General features: G+C 41.6%; 1 protein-coding gene across 1 annotated transcript in view; it reads left to right on the top strand.

Annotated features, from left to right (window-relative positions):
* Positions 1-337: 337 nt before the first annotated feature.
* The window catches only part of LOC120017430 (protocadherin-15-like), a 140,932-nt gene continuing 117,848 nt past the window's right edge, over positions 338-23,421 (top strand). Inside the window, exons 1-2 of the mRNA XM_038960177.1 lie at positions 338-356; positions 4,918-4,983. Of these exons, the coding sequence (XP_038816105.1) occupies positions 338-356; positions 4,918-4,983 (85 nt within the window). The remainder of the gene's footprint in view (positions 357-4,917; positions 4,984-23,421) is intronic.

Genomic DNA, 23,421 nt, shown 5'->3' with positions numbered 1-23,421 from the left:
GCGGGCCATGGAAAAACTGGGACATTTCCAGCTTCCAGAAATTGTGTACAGATCCTTGCCACATGGGGCCGTGCATTTTCATGTTGAAACATGAGGTGATGGCAGCGGATGAATGGCACGACAATGGGCCTCAGGATCTCTTCACGGTATCTCTGTGCATTCAAATTGTCATAGGTAAAATGCAATTGTGTTTATTGTCCGTAGCATATGCTTGCCCATACCATAACCCCACTGCCACCATGGGGCACTCTGTTCACAATGTTGACATCAGGAAACCGTCTGCCATCTGCCTGGTACAGTTGAACCTGTGATTCCTCCGTGAAAAGCACAGTCCAGCATGCCAGTGCCCATCGAAGGTGAGCATTTGCCCACTGAAGTCGGTTACGACGTCGAACTGCAGTCAGGTCAAGACCCTGGTGAGAACGACGAGCATGCAGATGAGCTTTCCTGAGACAGTTTCTGACAGTTTGTGCAGTAATTCTTTGGTTGTACAAACCCACAGTTTCATCAGCTGTCCGGGTGACTGGTTTCAGACGGTCCCGCAGTTTAAGAAGCTGGATGTTGAGGTCCTTGGCTGGTGTGGTTACAAGTGGTCTGGCTGTTTAGACGTACTGCCAAATTCTATAAAACAACATTGGAGGCAGCTTATGGTAGAGAAAGGAACATTACATTGTATGTCAACAGCTCTGGTGAACATTCCTGCAGTCAGCATACCAATTGCACGCTCCCTCAAAACATGAGACATCTGTGGCATTGTGTTGTGCACATTTTAGAGTGGCCTTTTCTGTCAAGGTGCACCTGTGTAATGCTGTTTAATCAGCTTCTTGATATGCCACACCTGTCAGGTGGATTATCTTGGAAAAATAGAAATGCTCACTAACAGGGATATAAACACATTTGTGCACAACATTTGAGAGAAATAAGCTTTTTGTGCATGTGGAACATTTAAGTGATATTTTATTTCAGCTCATGAAACATGGGAGCAACACTTTACATGTTGTCCAGTATATTACGACAAGCAGTGGTGTAAAGTACTAAAGTACTATTTATATTTTTGACAACTTTTACTTTTACTTTTCACTACATTTTTTAAAGAAAATAACCCTATACATTTTCCCTGACACACAAAATTACTAATTACATTTTTAAATGCTTAGCAGGACAGGAAAATGGTCCAATTCACGCACTTATCAAGAGAACATCCATAAAATATATATATATACAGTGTATAAATTGTTGCCATCTGGTTTAGTTAATATAAGGAATTTGAAATGATTTATACTTTTACTTTTGATACTTAAGTATATTTGAGCAATTACATTTACTTTTGACACTTAAGTATATATATAACCAAATACTTTTACTCTAGTAATATTTTTCTGGGTGACTTTCACTTTTACTTGAGTCATTTTCTATTACATATCTTTACTTTTACTAAAGTATGACAATTGCGTACTTTTTCCACCACTGGCGACAAGCTGTGTGTTCTTCCAAATATGTTCGCTTTCCTGCTTGCTGGCTGCACAATGCACTCCTTATGCTCCTTATGTACCCCTTTCCCTATTGGACCAAGTTAACTCGATGCACACCTCCTGACTTCACAATTGAGCTTTTTAGGATTTGCCCTGGCCTGCCAGATATGTCGATACATCTATAAGCAGCTTTGCCGTGGTGTGTGTATATGCCTATACCAACTTCAACAGTAGGCTTCATTAGCAACCTGAGGAACGTTACAGCCTATGGTATTTAGGAATTTCTGGCATGACTAAGCTATGTTTACTATGAATACAGAATTCCAGGGGTGGGGCAGTGATCGGAACCATCTCTGATATTCTCTTCTAACTCTGGGAGGCCACCCGAGAGGGAAGAGTCCCAGACTGAGAATGTTAGAAAACAAACACACAAACACCCTGGAAAAAATGTAAACACCAGATGAAATATGGTGTTCTCTTTTCTGTTTGGCTTTGTAGTCAACATGTGTCTCTTGACTGTGCTGACTTTAAAGCTGATGTGGTTATGGTGTGTGTGTGTGTGTGTGTGTGTGTGTGTGTGTGTGTGTGTGTGTGTGTGTGTGTGTGTGTGTGTGTGTGTGTGTGTGTGTGTGTGTGTGTGTGTGTGTGTGTGTGTGTCTTGCTGCCCTTCTGCTGCAGTGTGTGCTCTGATCTCAACAGGGGACCATTAACAGAGCATTGTTCTTCCTCCCCGCTGGAGAATATTCTTCTCAAAGCAGGCTTTTGACATTACTACACACACACACACACACACACACACACACACACACACACACACACACACACACACAGATGCAATAAACATAAAACCAACAGACTCCTTGGGATCCTAAGTCCTTGCTAAAGGTCTCATTTTATGAGACATTCTGCACACACACATAGTTACACACGAACACATAGACCTACACACACATACACACACCCCCTCATACACGCCTAAACATACTCCCACTCTCCCTTTCTCTCCACATATTTGCTCAGAGCTGATGAGCATACTCATTTTCATGTGCTGTGTTGTGTTTTGTATGCCTCAGATTGGTAGGTCGGACTACTTTCTATTTTTGTCTGAATCAAAGGAAATGTAGATCTCTGTGTTTCTCCAGCAGATGCATTCATTAATCTAATTGCTGTGAAATTGTAGGAAATCTGAACTCCTATCTCAGAGCTCATACTCCTACTCCTAACAGATTAGCTGTGCAGTTACAAAATTACTGAGATGAGATGAGCTGTGTGCCACCTTACTGATAAATTAAACCTCTGAAGTAATACACACATAGACAGCATGCATATGAATGCCTTTTCTCTGTCGCATTTCAAATGAATGTGCATCCGCCAGAAGTCAAAAATGGACACAAACTGGATGTAATGAATACACAATTTCATGAAACAACTGAACTTTCAAATATTGTGGCCCCCTTATTGCCATTGAATCACCAATTATCATGCGTAGCTGTGCTAGAGAAGAAACCCAAATTAATATAACAGCGAATTCAAGCCTGCAGTTGTATTACTGATTCATGTGCACTTTAAACCTTCACATTACTGGAAGGGCTCGTGGGCATGAATATTTGATGGGAAAACGATCGGCCCGTTCGCACCTAGCGACAGGTGTTTAGTTGCGTAAGAGGAGTTAAGCAACAGTCTGCCATTGAGGAACCTTAGAGGGGGCTATTTTCTCTGTCCCTCTCTGATGACACACAGACGTATTGTAAGGAGACACCTGGGCTGGACAGCAGATCACATGTGTTCCTCAACATTCAGTAGACAGGGACACTAGTTGCTGAATGAGTTATAGTGAGAGTCAACTTGTTCTCCATGTCCAGTAAACATTCTCCTTGAACCTGGTCACTCAGCATCTCTAAGAATGTCACTGCTGATGTCAGTAAGGTACATACTGTAGGTTCATGGACATGGGCCATAATATGTGCCATTATAAAGTGTGCCATTATGTAATTATGTGGGATATTCCTTTCTTTAATGCCAGTAAGGTGCATAGGTTCATGGAGATCGTTCATCATATGTGCCTCTAAACAGTGTGCTATTAAGTCATTAAGTGGGAAATGATTTTCTTGGAGAAAGACAGTACAGTACCATCTAAGTATTGCTAACGTCAGTAAGGTATAGCTTGAGGAAATTATGCTTGGTTATTGTTTCTGTATGCATGTGCCTTTAAGTGCATGCCTCTGAAGAGTTCACTTAAGTAATTATGTTCAAAACAAACACTTATCATGAGTTTTTAAGTCAGAAAATGTATGCAACAATTTAAGATTGCCCCTTTAAGTAATATATGGTAATATATGTTATTATTTCCAAACTACAGTTATCATTTCCAAACTACAAGAAAAAAGGCTAACTATGTTGTGGTGGATGTATCTTGTTTCTTACTCCCATGCCAAATGAAGTCCATCTAAATATTGCTTCAATTGAGATCTAGTGTCTTTTATAGAGATGTTATTTTGATTCACTGACTCTCTATTCCTTCACTCCACTCCCCCCTTTTCTCTCCTGTTTTTTCTCTCTCCTCTAACATCAAAACTCTCCTCCAAACCATCATGCTATTCTTTTCTCCCATGATTCTTTTCTGCTTTCCTTCTATGGCACCACTAACCCTGACCTCTAAAGACTGGCAGTATGAGGGTAAGAGGGTAGACCTTCACTTTTCCTCTCTCTCTCGCTCTCTCACTCTCTCTTTCTCTCGGCATTAAGTGTATATTGACTCTCAACTAGGGTTGCAAAGCTACCGGTAATTTAACAAAGCTAATAAACAGTTTACCTATGTCAATCTATGGTAACGTTGGTCATTTATACTTGAATAACCATAAAAGATGTATGTATTAAACAACAACGGTATTCACTAAGTTGATGGTTTATGTTTAGGATAATGTCATTCTTTGTCATTGTATTTTTTTAATCATCTTATTTTATATATTTTATTTGTGATAAGGCCACACAGAGGGCCAGAGATAATTACAGACCAAAAAGGCCACTATATGTCTTGTGGTTAATTATATAAAATCCTTGACTACCAAAATGCTGGTAGTTTACTTTTCAGTAATATACCCTCCCCTTTGCAACCCTTCTCAATACCTTTCTCCTGTCTTTCTCCGTCATCACTGAAGCACAATTCTCTCTTTGTACTCTGAGTAATTCCCATCTGTCTATCTCCTGTACTGGACACTGTGCTCGTGTTGTCCCCCACATGGTTGTCATATATTGTCATCATGTATTATAGTGAATTGGTCATCACTGTGCTTTTGTGTCAGTGTCGTTCAACCCATCAATGTTCTTTAACAGTCATAGAAATGATGCAACCATTCATAATCAGTTATGACAATTTATGTCAGCATATAACATAAGGCTCTTTGTGGTATTAATGTGTTTTATTGCATTCTCTCTCCGCATACAGAATGTAAACTGTCTCGGTCAGGCCCCCCTGCTACCATAGTGACCATCGATGAAGAGAGCCCCAATGGTATGTACTTCCTTTTTGTTTTCTCTGTACATTACCTGCTGTTCAATATAGACCATAACATACATTACAACACAGAGTTGAAGTACCGGTACTTGGATTTCTAAGTTAAGAGTCGACTGGTATGCTACTGAGTGCCCAATCAAACCTCTACCCAAGATTCCAGGCTAGGAGCCATTGTGCTCCTGTTGAGAACACATCTAGCTTAAAGACTTCAGTTACCTGTAGCACTATACTTTCTATTTACCTAATTAGCTCGAGGAAAATCAACTTGTTGCAGGCACTAGTTGTTGTGTACTATGTGTGCGCGCATGTGTGTGTATGTGTGTTGGCCTTCCCAGGCAGGGGACGTGTGTGCTTGGTACAGATGGTGTTTGTCGTGGTGGTGCGGTGTGGGGCTCCATTAGTGTATAGACCGCTCCCAACCGAGGACGGCACGGCTATGCATGGCTGTGTGCAACTGGTGACGGCTACAGCTCTGAGTGTGTTCAAGGACTCAGGGATGTCGCTAAACAGATGTGCACCAGTTGTTGGGGTCAAGTGTGCCGAAATCCTTCTCCAGTTTCCTCATTATCTTCCTCCACCTTTTGCCTCTCTTCCTCCTCCTCTTCCTCCTCCTCCACTGCTAATATAGTTTTTGCTGGTGAGGTGAGATGTTGCACCGTGCAGATTCATTTTCTGTGTTTTTTTCAACTGGTAAAAGGAATGTGGTTGAGAGTGAAGTAACTTCCAGCTGAGAAACAGGTGGACCTGCCTCAAAGTGGCTCCCTGCAGGAATAAGCTCTGCAGGTTAACAACATTTAATGAGCAGTTTTCAGTGAGCACCCTTTTCTGGGTCTGTTTATACAGTCAGTTTATTATTTCACACGCGCTTCACTGGGCTGTCACATCATAGTGGAATTGCCTCTCACAGGTGTGTGTGTGAGTGCACGAGCTCGACTCCATTTGCCTGTGCTCGTGCATCTCTGTTTCTGCTTTGCTGTTGTTCTGTTCTGGGTATGATTTATCGAAATTGAGAGCTGTTGTTTTTCAGTTTTGGGTGGTGCTTTTTAAAAGACAAACCGCTCAACAACCAGACCCTTATAATGGATGTCACAATGTCCTTCCCAGCCCTACCTCTCCATACATGTCCTTCCCAGCCCTACCTCTCCATACATGTCCTTCCCAGCCCTACCTCTCCATACATGTCCTTCCCAGCCCTACCTCTCCATACATGTCCTTCCCAGCCCTACCTCTCCATATCCATACATGTCCTTCCCAGCCCTACTACTTCATACATGTCCTTCCCAGCCCTACTTCTCCATACATGTTCTTCCCAGCCTTACTACTTCATACATGTCCTTCCCAGCCCTACTACTTCATACATGTCCTTCCCAGCCCTACCTCTCCATACATGTCCTTCCCAGCCCTACCTCTCCATACATGTCCTTCCCAGCTCTACCTCTCCATACATGTCCTTCCCAGCTCTACCTCTCCATACATGTCCTTCCCAGCCCTACCTCTCCATACATGTCCTTCCCAGCCCTACTACTTCATACATGTCCTTCCCAGCCCTACTACTTCATACATGTCCTTCCCAGCCCTACCTCTCCATACATGTCCTTCCCAGCCTTACCTCTCCATACATGTCCTTCCCAGCCCTACTACTTCATACATGTCCTTCCCAGCTCTACCTCGCCATACATGTCCTTCCCAGCCCTACCTCTCCATACATGTCCTTCCCAGCCCTACTACTTCATACATGTCCTTCCCAGCCCTACCTCTTCATACATGTCCTTCCCAGCCCTACTACTTCATACATGTCCTTCCCAGCTCTACCTCTCCATACATGTCCTTCCCAGCCCTACCTCTCCATACATGTCCTTCCCAGCCCTACTACTTCATACATGTCCTTCCCAGCCCTACCTCTCCATACATGTCCTTCCCAGCCCTACTACTTCATACATGTCCTTCCCAGCTCTACCTCGCCATACATGTCCTTCCCAGCCCTACCTCTCCATACATGTCCTTCCCAGCCCTACCTCTCCATACATGTCCTTCCCAGCCCTACTACTTCATACATGTCCTTCCCAGCCCTACTACTTCATACATGTCCTTCCCAGCCCTACTACTTCATACATGTCCTTCCCAGCCCTACCTCTCCATACATGTCCTTCCCAGCCTTACTACTTCATACATGTCCTTCCCAGCCTTACTACTTCATACATGTCCTTCCCAGCCCTACCTCTCCATACATGTCCTTCCCAGCCTTACTACTTCATACATGTCCTTCCCAGCTCTACCTCACCATACATGTCCTTCCCAGCCCTACCTCTCCATACATGTCCTTCCCAGCCTTACTACTTCATACATGTCCTTCCCAGCCTTACTACTTCATACATGTTCTTCCCAGCCCTACTACTTCATACATGTTCTTCCCAGCCTTACTACTTCATACATGTCCTTCCCAGCTCTACCTCTCCATACATGTCCTTCCCAGCCCTACTACTTCATACATGTCCTTCCCAGCCCTACCTCTCCATACATGTCCTTCCCAGCCCTACCTCTCCATACATGTCCTTCCCAGCCCTACTACTTCATACATGTCCTTCCCAGCCCTACCTCTCCATACATGTCCTTCCCAGCCTTACTACTTCATACATGTCCTTCCCAGCCCTACTACTTCATACATGTCCTTCCCAGCCCTACCTCTCCATACATGTCCTTCCCAGCCCTACTACTTCATACATGTCCTTCCCAGCCCTACCTCTCCATATGTGTTACTGTGATATGGCCATGATGGATTGTCTAGGGAATGTATTAGACTGCCATGCAGTCAGGCCTGCGTTTGAAAGCCCCTCTCGTCCCTGTATCAACGTGTACTACTCTGATTCGCCATGTCTGAGAGATTTGGGCTTTATCCCCCTCATAAAACACTAATTTACCTGGGATATGGCCCCTGTCCTTTTATTTTTCTGGATGTGATGAAAGTGTCCAGGCCTGGTGTTCCTATAATGGAATGTTAAACAGGCAACCAGTCATTATTGACCAAAGCAATTATCCATCTAAATGTGGTCAATTTCTTCCTCCTGTCACACACATGCATTACAAATTACATATAATAAGATTCCATCTCCCCTGCATTCCCTTTTATATTAGTTTACGTCGGTCACCAGAAAAACAAACAGAATAATCATCAGTCCTTCACCATTCACCATGCTTTGTCTGTAGGTTTCCAAGAAATGTCCTTGTTTTAGAATGGCTTTTGCATCACTTGAGGGACGAATACATCATAAGCCTTGTGATAGAAGACTTGAATCAGTTGCTGAAATTACATTTTCAAAAAATTATTTCAATGGCCGTTCATTGAAGAACAGAGTAGCCTGCACACTGCTCGTGCTCATATAACTTTGTTTTATTAATCCAATACACTCTTGGGAATTGGCCTATATGCATGTAGGGCCCAGTTCAAATGTTTCAAACAGACAGAAAAAATATGAGAAGCATATGCACAACTATAGTAGAAATTGAAAGGAAACCGAAAGTGAGGACACATTTTGTACATTTAAAATTTTCTTTACTTTTCGCAGCATTTGTCAATACCGAAATCTGACTCTTGATAGATTGAGTAACATAATGAGAATATACATGGAAAATGTGGGGTATGTGCAAAATAAGACAAGAAAAAAAGGACAAGAGTTTGAGTAGATGTCTAACTGTTGATATGACTCAAGGAAAGAGCTTTTAACTATTAGGTGCTTTTTTGAGCTCTCCTAGCTTTGCAATTAAGGAACTAAAGCAAGCACACTTGTATTATTTTGTTTGGAATACAGCCTTGCATCCGCACCTTCAGACAATTACTGTTGTTGGTTACGCAATCCAAAAACGGTCCATTATAAATCACAATCTGGGTCAAGAGGGCATAATTTGAAAGCTTATTCTATTGCCAGCATTAAGTTATCAAATGTCGATCTTACAGCTGTGATGACTACATGTGACGATCCAGTGGCTCAGATCAGCTGGGCAATGGTTGTCAGTGGCCAGACCTTCTCTCACCCACAGAAGAGGGGAAGTGTCACGCCCTGACCTTAGAGAGCCTTTTTATTTCTCTATTTGGTTAGGTCAGGGTGTGATTAGAGTGGGCATTCTAGTTTTTTCGTTTTCTATGTTGGCCTGGTATGGTTCCCAATCAGAGGCAGCTGTCTATCGTTGTCTCTGATTGGGGATCATATTTAGGCAGTCTTTTCCCACCTGTTGTTTGTGGGATCTTGTTTTTGTGTAGCTGCCTGTGAGCAGCCCAGAACGTCACGTTTCGTTTTCTTCTATTTTGTTTGGTGAGTTTAATATTTATTAAACGTGTGGAATTCTACCCACGCTGTGCCTTGGTCCAATCATTCAAACGATTGTGACAGGAGGAGGGCGCTGGGGCGCTTTTTGACACCGCACACCCGGTCGTAAATGTTATGCAGCAGAGAACTCTCTTGCTCCTTAGTATCAACCAAAGGAATGTCTTTGTCTCCAAAATACTTTTGCTGGCCAAAAAATCAGAATGTGGGGAATGGTCAGTGGGGACCTAAAGAATAATAATGTCATATTGTTTTTAGGGTTAGGGTTAGGGTTATGTCTTTAGTAAGGTTATAAATGAAATACTGCATCCATCCAATACATGGTGTAGACAATGTGAAAAATTATGAAAGTATTTGTGTTAAGCTAGAAATGTGATAAAACATTTAAAAATAGGTAATTGTTTTTGAGAATACCTTGCACAGTAACTAGCCACACCCCAAGTGAGGTCAGACGAGTGTGTCAGTGTGATGGAACTGCCCTTTTCGAGTGCTTAAAAGTATTGGAAGAGAAATTAACATCAGACCAGAAAGACGTGCGATCATGGTCCACACATTTGAAATGGTTAGAACTCAACAACCTCAACACGAGGTGAAGATAAACTCACCAGACTAGACCAGGACACCGCCAGTCTGCAGCTGTGCATGTAAAGTGGTTTGGAAATTTGACTATCTACCCTAGGAAGAGGAGAAAATAACTCCCTCTCAGACAATCACTGATACGGCTAAGTAGCTGTTCTTAGGAAACAGCCCATTGGAGACCGGACAACTAAGAAGGAGGACATTGTGACCTCTGGTGGATAATCAGAGCATATACAAGTGGCCCACAGGAAAGGCTCACCAAACCAACATTCTTCCAAAGCAGTGCTCGTTCCGACAGAGAAACGGCAAATGGCATTGAACACGTAAATACATTCATTGCTTCTTATTCCAAACGGGCGGCAGTTTGTGTGCAAGGTATATGATTAATGTGAGGACAATCCTAGAATGTATCCACGATAAATGTCCCTTTCTCTCTTTTCCCCCACCCCCTCTCCATATGTGTAACAAGCCGTCGTATCTTGTCAGTCTACTAGGGACCTTTGTCTCATGGAAGTGTGTATGTGTATTCTGTGTTATTATTTAGTTAGCTAGTAAATAAATAATTAAACCAATTTGTGTAGTACGGAATAATGCTCGCGGCTGGGGTTGTTGCTGATCCAAGAATGTTGTGACCGTTCAGATTATGAGACTGATATGAGGTAATGATTAATAAGTGACTGTTATCGATATTTAATTTATATATCTTCTATAGTTTAATTCAGGAGATGGCAACTCGTTAAATAACCTCTTCCGTGGTGGCCCAAATTCCTAATGAGTTAATTGTTACATGATTAATTTAATTGGGTAACAATTAAACATAGTTAGTGAATTAAATAAATAACACTCATCAGATACAATTTACATTTTAAATTTTTATTTAACCTTTATTTAACTAATTAATGAAATTAGATCGAAAGTGAGGACACATTTTGAGCATTTTACATTTTCTGTACTTTTCGCAGCATTTGTCAATAACGAAATCAGACTCTTGATACATTGAGTTACATAATAAGAATATAAATAGAACATGTGGGGATGTCCAACATGAGATAAGAAAAAAGGACAAGGGTTTGAGTAGATCTAACTGGTGATATGACTCAAGGAAATTAATGAAAGTCATGTCACGACACAGTGTTAGGCTTTCACAAGGCACTTCGGAGAAACAGATTGTAATTTTGGTGTGCGAAGAAAGGATCCATAAGCGCATTCAGGTACTTGTTCTGTAGCCAGTTTTCTTCACAATAGACAAACATCGGTATGTTTGCTGTACAATTACAAGTATGACATGGCGTCATTCCCCAAATTGTTCTGAGTAGAATGAGCCTATCATAAACATTGATACTGTAAATGACATGAGTTTTATAATATTTTTGCGTGTGTGTGGTTTGCTTGCAAGGGTGTGTGGTTTGCTAGCATTACAACGAAACTGTATTTATTATAATCCTCAATGTCTCATCTTTCAGAACACATCGAGTCCTCTTGATTTACAGCATTCCCGTCTCTCAGACGACAAAACGTTAGCAAAAGTAGCCAATGGGAGGGAGGGATGGGGCATCTTCTTATTGCGCTAGCCAATTAGCGGGAGGGATGGGGCATCTTCTTTTTGCGCTTGGTGCTCACACTTAGTGCGTCTGTCAGTTGAATCCCATACAGCGCTGTAAAACGGAGACCCAGAGCTCTATCGTCATGTATAGCCCGTTACTGTACAGCCACTGCTTTCCAATTTAGGCACTTATCAATGACCAAACCTTATACGGATTGAAAAGTGCACAGCTTAAGTGTGGGCCTCTCTGCTTTTGTCAGAGCTTTGAAAAAAAGCTCTGACGAAGGCCAAAAGAAATACACGTAAGCTTGAATAAAAAAGTGAAACAAGCGAGAGCAGTGTGCTCTTTTCTTTGAAGTAATGCAACAAAACTCAGATGTGAGAGTGCTTTTTTCGCAATTTGAATGGCCATTCATTGGTATTGTGTGCTGTAGCATTATGGTGGGCCAAGGAAGGAACAGAAAACAATATTGATTCATGTCACTTTCTTTACTGCTTAGTACTTAACGTGCTCAAAGAGAGGTCTGAATAGCTTGAAGGCCTCATTGGTTTTTCATGTTGTTGCTAAGGAAGAAATGGACCCAAATTTTGACGTCAATTTCCATTGTCAATCGTACCATCAATGGTGTATTGAATGGGATAATGCAACGGGAAGGATTGTATTGACCTTACTGAGAGAAGAAGATGGGGATTGCATATTACAGAGTATGATTTAAAGGGAAGCAATATGATGCCTGTATTCAAATGATCCTCCTCATGTATATCATCTATACAATTCCAAGATTGATTGATGAGGACTTATTGGTCAGCTGGTGATATACTGATAGAAGGGTGAAGAGATGGATTGGGAGATAGGTTGAGCAATGTAAAAGATGGCTAGGAGGACAGAGTGATACATTGCTATATAGATGACTAAACAAAGCACTTGCTTATTGTTGTTTATGTTCAGGCTTAGCTTTATTCTAGACATGCTTTTCTCATTACAGCTCAACATGTCTGCCTACTGGGGCCTCTGTGCAGTCTGAGAATACCAAGGGCTCACAAGGGGATATGACTGCTCATTCAGATGGAACATAGCATGTTTAATTTATCCAAAATGCTTGTTGTGCAGTCACTCTGACAGGTGCCAGAAAGTTTCAAAGTATCACTTCACCATTTAAAGCTGATTTCTAGTGTAAATACAAAGCTTGTTTTGTTTTGGCGTTTTTGCTGGTTCAATGTATGAGAAAGCAAATGTGTTTTTTCCCAGGTTTCAACTGCAGTTAATCGGATTGAAGAGATTTCTATCTGGGGGATAAAGGATATGGGCTGTCTGCAGGTGCAGAGAGAGAGGGGAACTGAACTAGAGAGAGAGCATTACAGAAGTGAGTAGAGGTAGAGAAAGGACGTTGGAGAGCGAGAGGAAGGATGGCGAGGAGAGTGAGAAGACAGAAAAAGACAGAAAGTGTGTGAGAGAACGAGAGAATAATACAGATTGTCTTAGAAGAGAGAAAGAAAAGCGAGTGACAGGTAAAGAGATTAAGTGAAAGAGATGACGTGAGCAGTATAGAGATAAAGGCATAGAAAAAGAGATTAAGAGAGAGAGAGTGAGAGAACTACATAGTAAAGAAAGAGAGGTAAATGAGAGGAATGAAGACCTTGAGAAAGATGAGGGAGAGTGAGAATGAGAGAAAGAGGCAGAGAATTTCACCGAGCTGAGCTATAAAAAGAGGGTGGAAGTGAGCGAGATGGGAGGGACAGAATGGAAGAAGCAGATCAAGGTGCCTGTAAACTAAGGGCCCGGTTCCTGGTGTTGGTCTTTCCTACACAAATGCATGATTTATATCAGTTGAAGCTAGGAAGTTGTGAAAGGCTGCCCAATCCTCTCACGGAAATATTGAGCGACAGCTTGCAGGAAATATAAAAACTTATTAAAGTAGTGTAGCTGAAGGGTTTTTATTAGAAAGGAGCATTTTATACAGTATGTGCTGTGGGCGAGCATAAGTCGCAGTGAGATCACTTGGAAGACTGATAAAGTTTTTGTAGTAAAGTAGGACTATCCATATGAATGACATACACTGATTATACAAAATGTTAAGAACACCTGCTCTTTCCATGACATAGACTGACTAGGTGAATCAAGGTGAAAGCTATGATCGCTTATTGATGTCACTTGTTAATTCCACTTCAATCAGTGTAGATGAAGGGGATGAGACAGGTTAAAGAAGTATTTTTATGCCTTGAGACCATTGAGACATGGATTGTGTATGTGTGCCATTCAGAGGGTGAATGGACAAGACAAAATATTTAAGTGTCTTTGAACAGGGTATGGTAGTAGGTACCAGGCGCACCGGTTTGTGTCAAGAACTGCAACCCTGCTGGGTTTTTCACACTGAACAGTTTCCCGTGTGTATCAAGAATTTTCCACCACCCAAAGGACATCCAGCCAACTTGACACAACCGTAGGAAACATTGGAGTCAACCTAGGACAGCATCCCTATGGAACACTTTCGACACCTTGTAGAGTCCATGCCCCGACAAGTGCAAGTGACCAATGCTGTTTCAGATTCTATTCATGGCCTGACGAATTCAGGATGTTCTGAGGGCAAAAGAGAGGGGGGCAACTCAATATTAAGATGGTGTACCTGATGTTTGGTATACTCAGTATAATTATGTCACAAATATCACTTCCCTTCATGAATAAGATATCGCTACCCTGATTAAAAAATACACATATTCACACACATACAGTACCTTGAAAAAGTATTCATCCCCCTTGGCGTTTTTCCTATTTTGTTGCATTACAATCTGTAATTTAAATAGATTTTTATTTGGATTTCATGTGATGGACATACACAAAATAGTCCAAATCGGAAAAGTGGTGCGTGCATATGTATTCACCCCTTTTGCTATGAAGCCCCTAAATAAGATCTGGTGCAACCAACTACCTTCAGAAGTCACATAATTAGTTAAATAAAGTCCACCTGTGCGCAATCTAAGTGTCACATGATCTCAGTATATATACACCTGTTCTGAAAGGCCCCAGAGTCTGCAACACCACTAAGCAAGTGGCACCATGAAGACCAAGGAGGTCTCAAAACAGGTCAGGGACAAAGTTGTGGAGAAGTACAGATCAGGGCTAGGTTATAAAAAAATATCCAAAACTTTGAACATCCCACTGAGCACCATTAAATCCATTATAAAAAAAATGGAAAGAATATGGCACCACAACAAACCTGCAAAGAGAGGGCCGTCCACCAAAACTCATGGCCTGGTAAGGATGGCATATTTCAGAGAGGCAACAAAGAGACCAAAGATAATCTTGAAGGAGCTGCAAAGCTTTACAGCGGAGTTTGGAGTATCTGTCCATAGGACCACTTTAAGCCATACACTCCACAGAGCTGGGCTTTATGGAAGAGTGGCCAGAAAAAGCCATTGCTTAAAGAAAAAAATAAGCAAACATGTTTGGTGTTTGCCAAAGGGCATGAGGGAGACTCCCCAAACATATGGAAGAAGGTACTCTGATCAGATGAGACTATACCATAGCCTTTTGGCCATCAAGGATAATGATGTCTGGCACAAACCCAACACCTCTCATCACCCTGAGAAAACCATCCCCACAGTGAAGCATGGGGGTGGCAGCATCATGCTGTGGGGATGTTTTTCATTGGCAGGGACGGCGAAACTGGTCAGAAATGAAGGAATGATGGATGGCGCTAAGTACAGGGAAATTCTTGAGGGAAACCTGTTTCAGTCTTCCAGAGATTTGAGACTTGGATGGAGGTTCATCTTCCAGCAGGACAATGACCATAAGCATACTGCTAAAGCAACACTCAAGTGGTTTAACTTCTTATGGGCAGGTGGGACGGTAGTGTCCCACCTGACCAACATCCAGTGAAATTGCAGAGCGCAAAATTCAAACTACAGAATTATAAATATTTAACTTTCATAAAATCACAAGTGCAAAACATCAAAATAAAGCTTAACTTCTTTTTAATCCAGCCGCTGTGTCAGATTTCAAAAAGGCTTTACTGCGAAAGCACACCATGCGATTATCTGAGGACAGCGCCCAGCATACAAAACCATGAAAAACATATTTCAACCAGGCAGGTGCGACACGAAAGTCAGAAATAGCGATATAATAAATGCCTCACCTTTTGATGATCTTCTCCTGTTGGCACTCCAAAACGTCCCAGTTACATCACAAATGGTCATTTTGTTCGATAATGTCCTTCTTTATATCCATAAAAACTCAGTTTAGCTGGCACGCTTCAGTCAATAATCCACCCAGGTTCCCTCCATCAAAATGCATACAAAATGAATCCCAAACGTTACTAATAAACTTTTCCAAACAAGTCAAACAAGGTTTTTAATCAAACTTTAGGTACCCTAATACGTAAATAAATTATAAATGTAAGACGGAGATTCGTTATTGTCTTTACCGGAGAAATATACCAAAGAACATTCACGTGCTTGGAAACCATCAGCCAAAATGGAAGCCACCTAGAAAAACGACAATTTCTGGCTCATTTTTCCAAAAAACAGCCTGAAACGTTTTCTAACGACTGTTGACATCTAGTGGAAGCCCTAGGAACTGCAATCTTGGAGGACTTCGCCTTATAATAAAAGTGACAGCCATTGAAAATAGTGGTAGGCTGAATTTTTTCTTTTTGGGGAATGGTTTGTCCTCGGGGTTTCGCCTGCCATATCAGTTCTGTTATACTCACATACATAATTTTAATAGTTTTAGAAACTTTAGAGTGTTTTCTATCCACATCTACCAATTATATGCATATCCTAGCTTCTGGGCCGGAGTAACAGGCAGTTTACTTTGGGCACGCTTTTCATCCGGACGTGAAAATACTGCCCCCTACCCAAGAGAGGTTAAGGGGAAACATTTAAATGTCTTGGAATGGCCTAGTCAAAGCCCAGACCTCAATCCAATTGAGAATCTGTGGTATGACTTAAAGATTGCTGTACACCAGCGGAACCCATCCAACTTGAAGGAGCTGGAGCAGTTTTGCCTTGAAGAATGGGCAAAAATCCCAGTGGCTAGATGTGCCAAGCTTATAGTGACATACCCAAAGAGACTTGCAGCTGTAATTTCTGCAAAAGGTGGCTCTACAAAGTATTAACTTTTGAGGGGTGAATAGTTATGCACGCTCAAGTGTTCCATTTTTTGGGTCTTATTTCTTGTTTGCTTCACAATAAAAAAATATTTTGCATCTTCAAAGTGGTAGGCATGTTGTGTAAATCAAATGATACAAATCCCCCAAAATCTAATTTAATTCCAGGTTGTAAGGCAACATGCAAGCACGCACACACATGCATACAATGAAAGCTGAAGATGAAGAATGCTCCCTCTCCACAAAAGCAATGGCAACAGCAACAGGCTTCTACAGGGCATCCCCTGTAGTTAGACTTGGACTGTATCGCCAAAGAGCTACATTAATGCTGAATAGTTAGCCTGAACTAGCTGATGCCAATCAACTAATGTGCAGAGTAAGAATACACTAGATTCAGTCTGATAACGAGAGGCCGAAATACAACACTAGACACAGACACTTGGCTCAGGACTGAGGCTGCATTAGAGGAATTGACATAGCAGAAGAAGAATCAAGCAGCTAAATCAGAGGGTTCCAGACAATAAATGTCATTCAGTCTCCCGGCATCCTCTTTCTAGGAAAGCATTCAAGGACTGAAGGATGCTGTCTTCAATAGGAAAATGTCAGGTACAAAGTACCTCAGAACCAGCTTCAGAATTGTTTTAAATGTTTGTGGCTTCAACAATCTGTGAAATCGCCCATGCAAGGGCCTTGTGACTGTTTTCTCAACGACCATGAATTCATTAGTTACTCCTTTCTCCAGCGCTATTTCAATCTTCTTTCTCTGTATTTCACTTTCTCTCTCTCTTTATATCTCTCTCTCTGTCTTTATCTAATTATCCACACACACATGACGGTGAACTAACACACTCTCAATTGTCAATTGTTTTATTTCATTCTCACATTTGAATTAAGCAAATCTTGTTAATTTGTCTCTGGTGCACACCTGTTTGCCCTGTAGCACATTACCCATTTTAAGGGTCTCAGATTGATACGAAGCTATAATGACTGGGCCCTGTAATTATAGAATGGTTGCTATGTTAAAATGAGAGCTCGGTGTATTTCTGTTTTAGTGCTATGTTGGTTGTAACTTCTTCTAGCTGAGATGCCGGTTTGGTATTCTGGAGCCGTCTCTCTGTGATTCAAACGATGAGACCCCTGGTGGAAACGCATGCATGAATGCCTGGCAGCAGAGTAAAGAGAGAGAGACAGAGTGTGTGTTTGTGTGTTTTTGTTCCTGCATGAGTATGCATGTGCCTGGGTTGGGTACAGTGTGTGGATGTGTTCTGCGATGTGATTGGTTTACATTCAAGGGTTTAATTTTGGATTTTGCAGATGTTCATTCCCAGTGTACCACTGCCAGTGTGATACAGAGAATGTGTTTGTGTGTGTAATAATTTGGGTGGTGCTTATATTTGCCCTATTTCACAAGTGTTTATTAATATGCATGTGTGAATTAGAAATGACCCTGTAGCAATTAGGGTTAAGTGCCATGCTCAAGGTCACATCAACCAATTTTTTTTTTTACCTTGCCAGCTCGAGGATTTGAACTAGAGACCTTTCGGTTACTGGCCCAACGCTCTGACTGCTAGGCTATCTGCCGGCGTGTGTGTGTGCAACTGCATGCTTGCATACGTGCGTGCGTACGCCCTGTTGAAGTGATTGCAAGGCCAGCAATATGTAATTAGAGAGTGTGGCTGAAAGGACTGGATTAGTCCCCCAACACCTGCTACTTCTTTGGATTAGCGAGGGAGAGGAAGAGAGAGGGATTGAGAGGCGTGTGGGGGAGATGAGAATGGTGCATGGAAAGTGGAAAGCAAAGAGAGAGGGCAGTGTGTTGACAGTGTGCATACTGTAGGTGCTTGCATGCGTGCCTCCGTGCATGTGATGTATTAGCAAATAAAGATTTAATTTATCCAGACTTTCCATTTTACTATTGTTTTTTCATATGATGTATCTCGATGGTTTCGTGTTTGAATCTGCTTGCTAATTCAAATCTTTAGTGGAATGATAGAACACTAGTTGATATTTATCTCGGTGTCCACCCAATTAGCCTTGTGGGGTTGCTAGTGTGTTTTTTTGGTATTGTGAAACATATTCCTACAGTTGATGTGTAATAAGGCTGCGATTACAGTATTATGTTGAGATAAACAGTCAGTTTAATTAGCTGTGTTGTGCTAAATTGCTTTGACTCTTTGTTTACCCTCATTAAAAATAAGCTATAGAGATGAGTTTCTTTGAAGTATAGCTAGCATTCTGCATCCTCATTTACATACACTTAAATTCTTTGTGAGGATTCTTGCCTTTTTCCACTTAAAAATCTCCACCTTTGTCTCATTTTATTTTCATAGCTATCTACTCACAAAACAGATGACTAAATCAAATGTAATATGTTCACTCACATTCACAATATTATATAAACCTCTAATACAGAACTCATCCGAACAACTTAAATTCCCAACAGTAATGCAATTTTATAAGAAGTAGGAAGAAAAAGGCCTCTTTGCCGTCCTTCACTTTTTCTCAAGTCGATTCTGACATGAATTCTCAGCCCCCGCTGCATTATCCAATTGCCTCTCCCAGAGTGTCTGAGTATTGTCACGTTAGATTTAAAAATGTTCTGTGTATTGTCATTTTGGATTTACATCTCTCTAAGAAAATCCTGGGGTAAATTTTCACAAGAACAGCATCCCCTTGTATTAGTTGCTTGGAAAATCTGGTCTCAAGAAATTACTTTACTTTAATAGTTTCATAGTCACACAAGTAATACGGATTAAAAGTTTAAATGTATTTAATTTTTTCAGTTCATTTCAGTTTGTGACAAAACAAGCAAGTAGAGTGTAGAGAGTCATCGTACCATCTAAACCACTATGAAATATATTTTCCATAATATATTTTTTTCAGCTGTTTGAAGCTGGCGTAAAAAAACAAAAGTAAAAGACGCAAAAACGAAACTTCAGAACGGAAAGCATAGAAGTAATGCACCTAGAACAGATTTACCGCTTCTTGGATTTACTTTCAATGAGAATGACAGATCTATAACTTACCTTTCTATGTGAATTCGCCCAAAAAGTTACATATTGCAGCTTTAATCCTCTCATTAGACTGAGTAATCATTAAAGGGATAGGTCATCTTCATTTCACTATTGGATCTCATTCCTCAGAGATAATTTTTCTAAATTACCTGCAAAATCAGCATGTAGATACTTCCCTTGGGAAGGGGGCTGAACTTACTGATTTAGCCTCGGTTTCAATTGTCCTCATTAGGAAATGCAACTGAGAATGAGATTTGGGTCTTGGAGGCGTGCGTTGATGTGGGTGTCTCTTGTGTAATAATATTTTATACATTTTATTTGGGGAAAGCCTTTCAAGATACTCAAGGACATCTTACATTAAAAGTAGGCCTACATAAAATCAAGTACAGTACATAAATTCAAATGCATCAATTAAATGTACATTTTAAAATCAAAGGTCCAGATAAAACAGGAGGGAGGGTTTGGGAAGAGGATAAAGAACCTAGTTTAGGGTAAGGGGTTGGGTTGGGGGGACACATAGGGATATATAGGGAACTGGGAAGGCACAGAAGAGGGCGGTAGGACAGAGTCAATCATGGACGCTAGCTTATAAGATATAAGCATCGTTGAAGAGGTGTGTTTTAAAGAGGTTTTGAATGTGATGACTGCATGTCATATGTGTAGGGGGAGTACATTCCAGAGCCTGGGTGCCTAGCAGCTGAAGGTCCTGGCACCTATGGTGGAGAGGCAGAATGGGGTTGTGACAAATAGGGCTATCTTCTGTATACCACCACTACCTTGTCACAATACAACTGATTGGCTCAAACACATTAAGAAGGAAAGAAATTCCACAAATTAACTTTGAAAAAGAAACACCTGTTAATTGAAATGCATTCCAGGTGACTACCTCATGAAGCTGGTTGAGAGAATACCAAGACTGTGCAAAGCTGTCATCAAGGCAAAGAGTGGCTACTTTGAAGAATCTCAAATATCAAATATATTTTGATTTGTTTAACACTCGTAAGAAGCTCGTTGACATCCATGGTGCAGCTGTGGCAAGGCTGAAGTGGAGATTAGGCCAGCTTCAGCAGCCTCGGTCTCTCTAGTCGGGGCTTAGGTCTGAAAAATAATCACACAATCCTCCCAGTTACTCACAACTGAATGAAGGCGAGAGAGAGAGAGAGAGAGAGAGAGAGAGCGCTTGTATTTTTATCTGCATTCTCCTTAAGATTGTATGTCTGCAGCAATGTTTAATATGCTTGCATTGTTGAGAGCATGTCTTAAGTCTTGTTGTCACACACTGTCTGGACTGAGAGTGTGACTGAGCTTTACGTACAACACAAAGCTAATCAGTAGGCTTTACCTCTCCGAACAGATTTAACCTGCGGGATGCTCACTGGTTCCGTGAATAGAGACCCTAAAAGTCCTCATCAATACCACTTTCATGGAAGTGAACATATTTACTGTAACAATGAAAGTCAAAGTCTCTCATTAGATGTTGGGGTGAAAGGGGATGTGATGCAGAGGGCGATACCCTATAGAATAATAGCATTCAGAAAATTTAACGAGCGATATAGCTGGTGTTGGTTGGCCACATTCTGCAATGAAGTTGTTTAGCTTTTAACTCACCCTTGGATCTTGTGCCCTCTGCCTTGAATGAGAACACGAACAAGACTAGAATAGAGTGTGTCAGTGTCATCTAAGGGACATGGGAGGGTTAGTGGCCCTGGAGCACTCACATCTATAGCTTTGAAATACTTTGAAAGGCTGGTCATGGCTCACATCAACACCATCAACCCAGACACCCTGGACCCACTCCAATTCACATACCACCACAACAGAACAAGAGATGACGTAATCTCTATTGCACTCCACACTGCCATCATCGACCTGGACAAAAGGAATACCTATGTAAGAATGGTGTTCATTGACTACAGCTCAGCATTAACCACCATAGTCCCCTCCTAGCTCATCACCAAGCTCATGACCCTGGGACTGAACACCTCTCTCTCTCTGCAACTGGATCCTGGACTTCCTGCCAGGCCGCCCCAAGTGGTAAGGGTAGACAAAAACACATCTGCCACGATCACCATCAAAACGGGGCCCCTCAGTGGTGTGTGCTTTGTCCCATCCTATACTCTCTTTTCACCCACGACTGAGTGGTCGCGTACGACTCCAACACCATCATCAAGTTTTCTGAAGACACGATGGTGGTAGGACTGATCACAGACGGCAATGAGACAGCCTACAGGGAGGAGGTTAGAGACCTGGGAGTGTGGTGCCAGGACAACAAACTTTCAACATCAGCAAGACAATGGAGTTGATTGTGGACATCAGGAAATGCAGGGCCGAGCATGCCCCCATTCACATTGACAGGGTTGTAGTGGAGCCGGTCAAGTGCTTCAAGTTCCTCTGTGTCCACATCACTAAGGAATTAACATGGTTCACACACACCCACAAAGTTATGAAGAGGGCACAACAACGTCTCTTCCCCCTCAGGAGGTTGAAAAGATTTGGCATGGGCCGTCAGATCCTCGAAAACGTTTACAACTGCACTGTTGAGAGCGTCTTGACTTGCTGCATCACCACTTGGTACGGCAACTGCAAGGCACCCGACCGCAAGGCACTAAGGAGGGTGACGAGTAGGGCCCAGTACATCACTGGTACACACACACACACACTACATACCCCTGCACATCGACTCTGTACTGGCACTTCCTGTATTTTTTTACAACATTTTTATTTGTTTTGTTATTTTTTATTGGGGAGGGGCGGGTTACAAGTACATTATCCATTTCAAATGACAAGTTTATAAAACATGTACCCATAGGCTGCCAGTCAAAGGAAGAAGAAAAAACTAAGAAATAAAGTACATACTAAGTTATGATTATAAATTAAATATGAACAGGAAAATAAAATAGAAAGTAAGTGTACCTCCACCCCCAACCTCCCATCCCATTCCCCCAACTCCATCCACGTTTTTGATGTAACTTATGAACCGCTTAATGCAAGTCTCTACTATGTGTGAATTGTATGAGTGTGTTTGTGTTCAGCTTTGCTCACTCTCCCCATTCACACTTGGTTGATGGGTGCTGAAGGGTCCAGGGTGTGAAACTGTAGGGGTCAAGCGGTGGGAGCCAAACCTCAGCCACTGACACATCCTATCGAACACAGAGTTTGATCCACCATGTCAGGTATAGAGTAACACCGTACTTCTTACACAACCTCTTATAGAATACTGCTGGTCTTGAAAAGTCAGAGTATTGGATTGGTTCTTACAGCATGGTGTTTTTCACTGGATTGAGGACATTAATTACTTTTCAGTTAAGTTTTGTGGGGCTTTTTGCATGGAAAATATGTTTCTTGTATTCTTTCAAAGATCAAACACAATTAAACCTGCAATCGGTTTGACTTCAGTACAAAACAAATGAAGTGCTTATTGATCTGTTTTTCGCTAATCTTTTGATTTTCTCCCCTCTAATTTCAAAGCCTTTGGTAAACCTCAGCACATGTGCTAAAATTATCCTGTGATTGATTATATTGGTCTAAGGTCTAAGATATCGTGAGTCTAGAAACTCTGCTATGAGTCATCAAGGCATTATCTTTAATATATATTCAATATCTACAGAACTCACACAAAGTGACTGGTCTATCAATTAGAGAAACCGGTCAATTAACTAAATAAAATACGTATTAAATAATTACATAGCTATTGTTTGAAACATATCATCATATGAGCAGCAGGTAGCCCAGCGGTTATGGGCGTTGGGCCAGTAATTGAAAGATCACTGGTTCGAATCCCTGAGCCGACTAGGTGTCGATGTACCCTTGAGCAAGGCACTTAACCCTAATTGCTCCAGGGTCGTTGCCAATAATGGATGATCCCTGGCTGTGAC

This window comes from Salvelinus namaycush, chromosome 22, assembly GCF_016432855.1.
Source record: "Salvelinus namaycush isolate Seneca chromosome 22, SaNama_1.0, whole genome shotgun sequence".
Lineage (NCBI taxonomy): Eukaryota > Metazoa > Chordata > Actinopteri > Salmoniformes > Salmonidae > Salvelinus > Salvelinus namaycush.
This window is presented reverse-complemented; position numbering and strand designations above follow the sequence as displayed.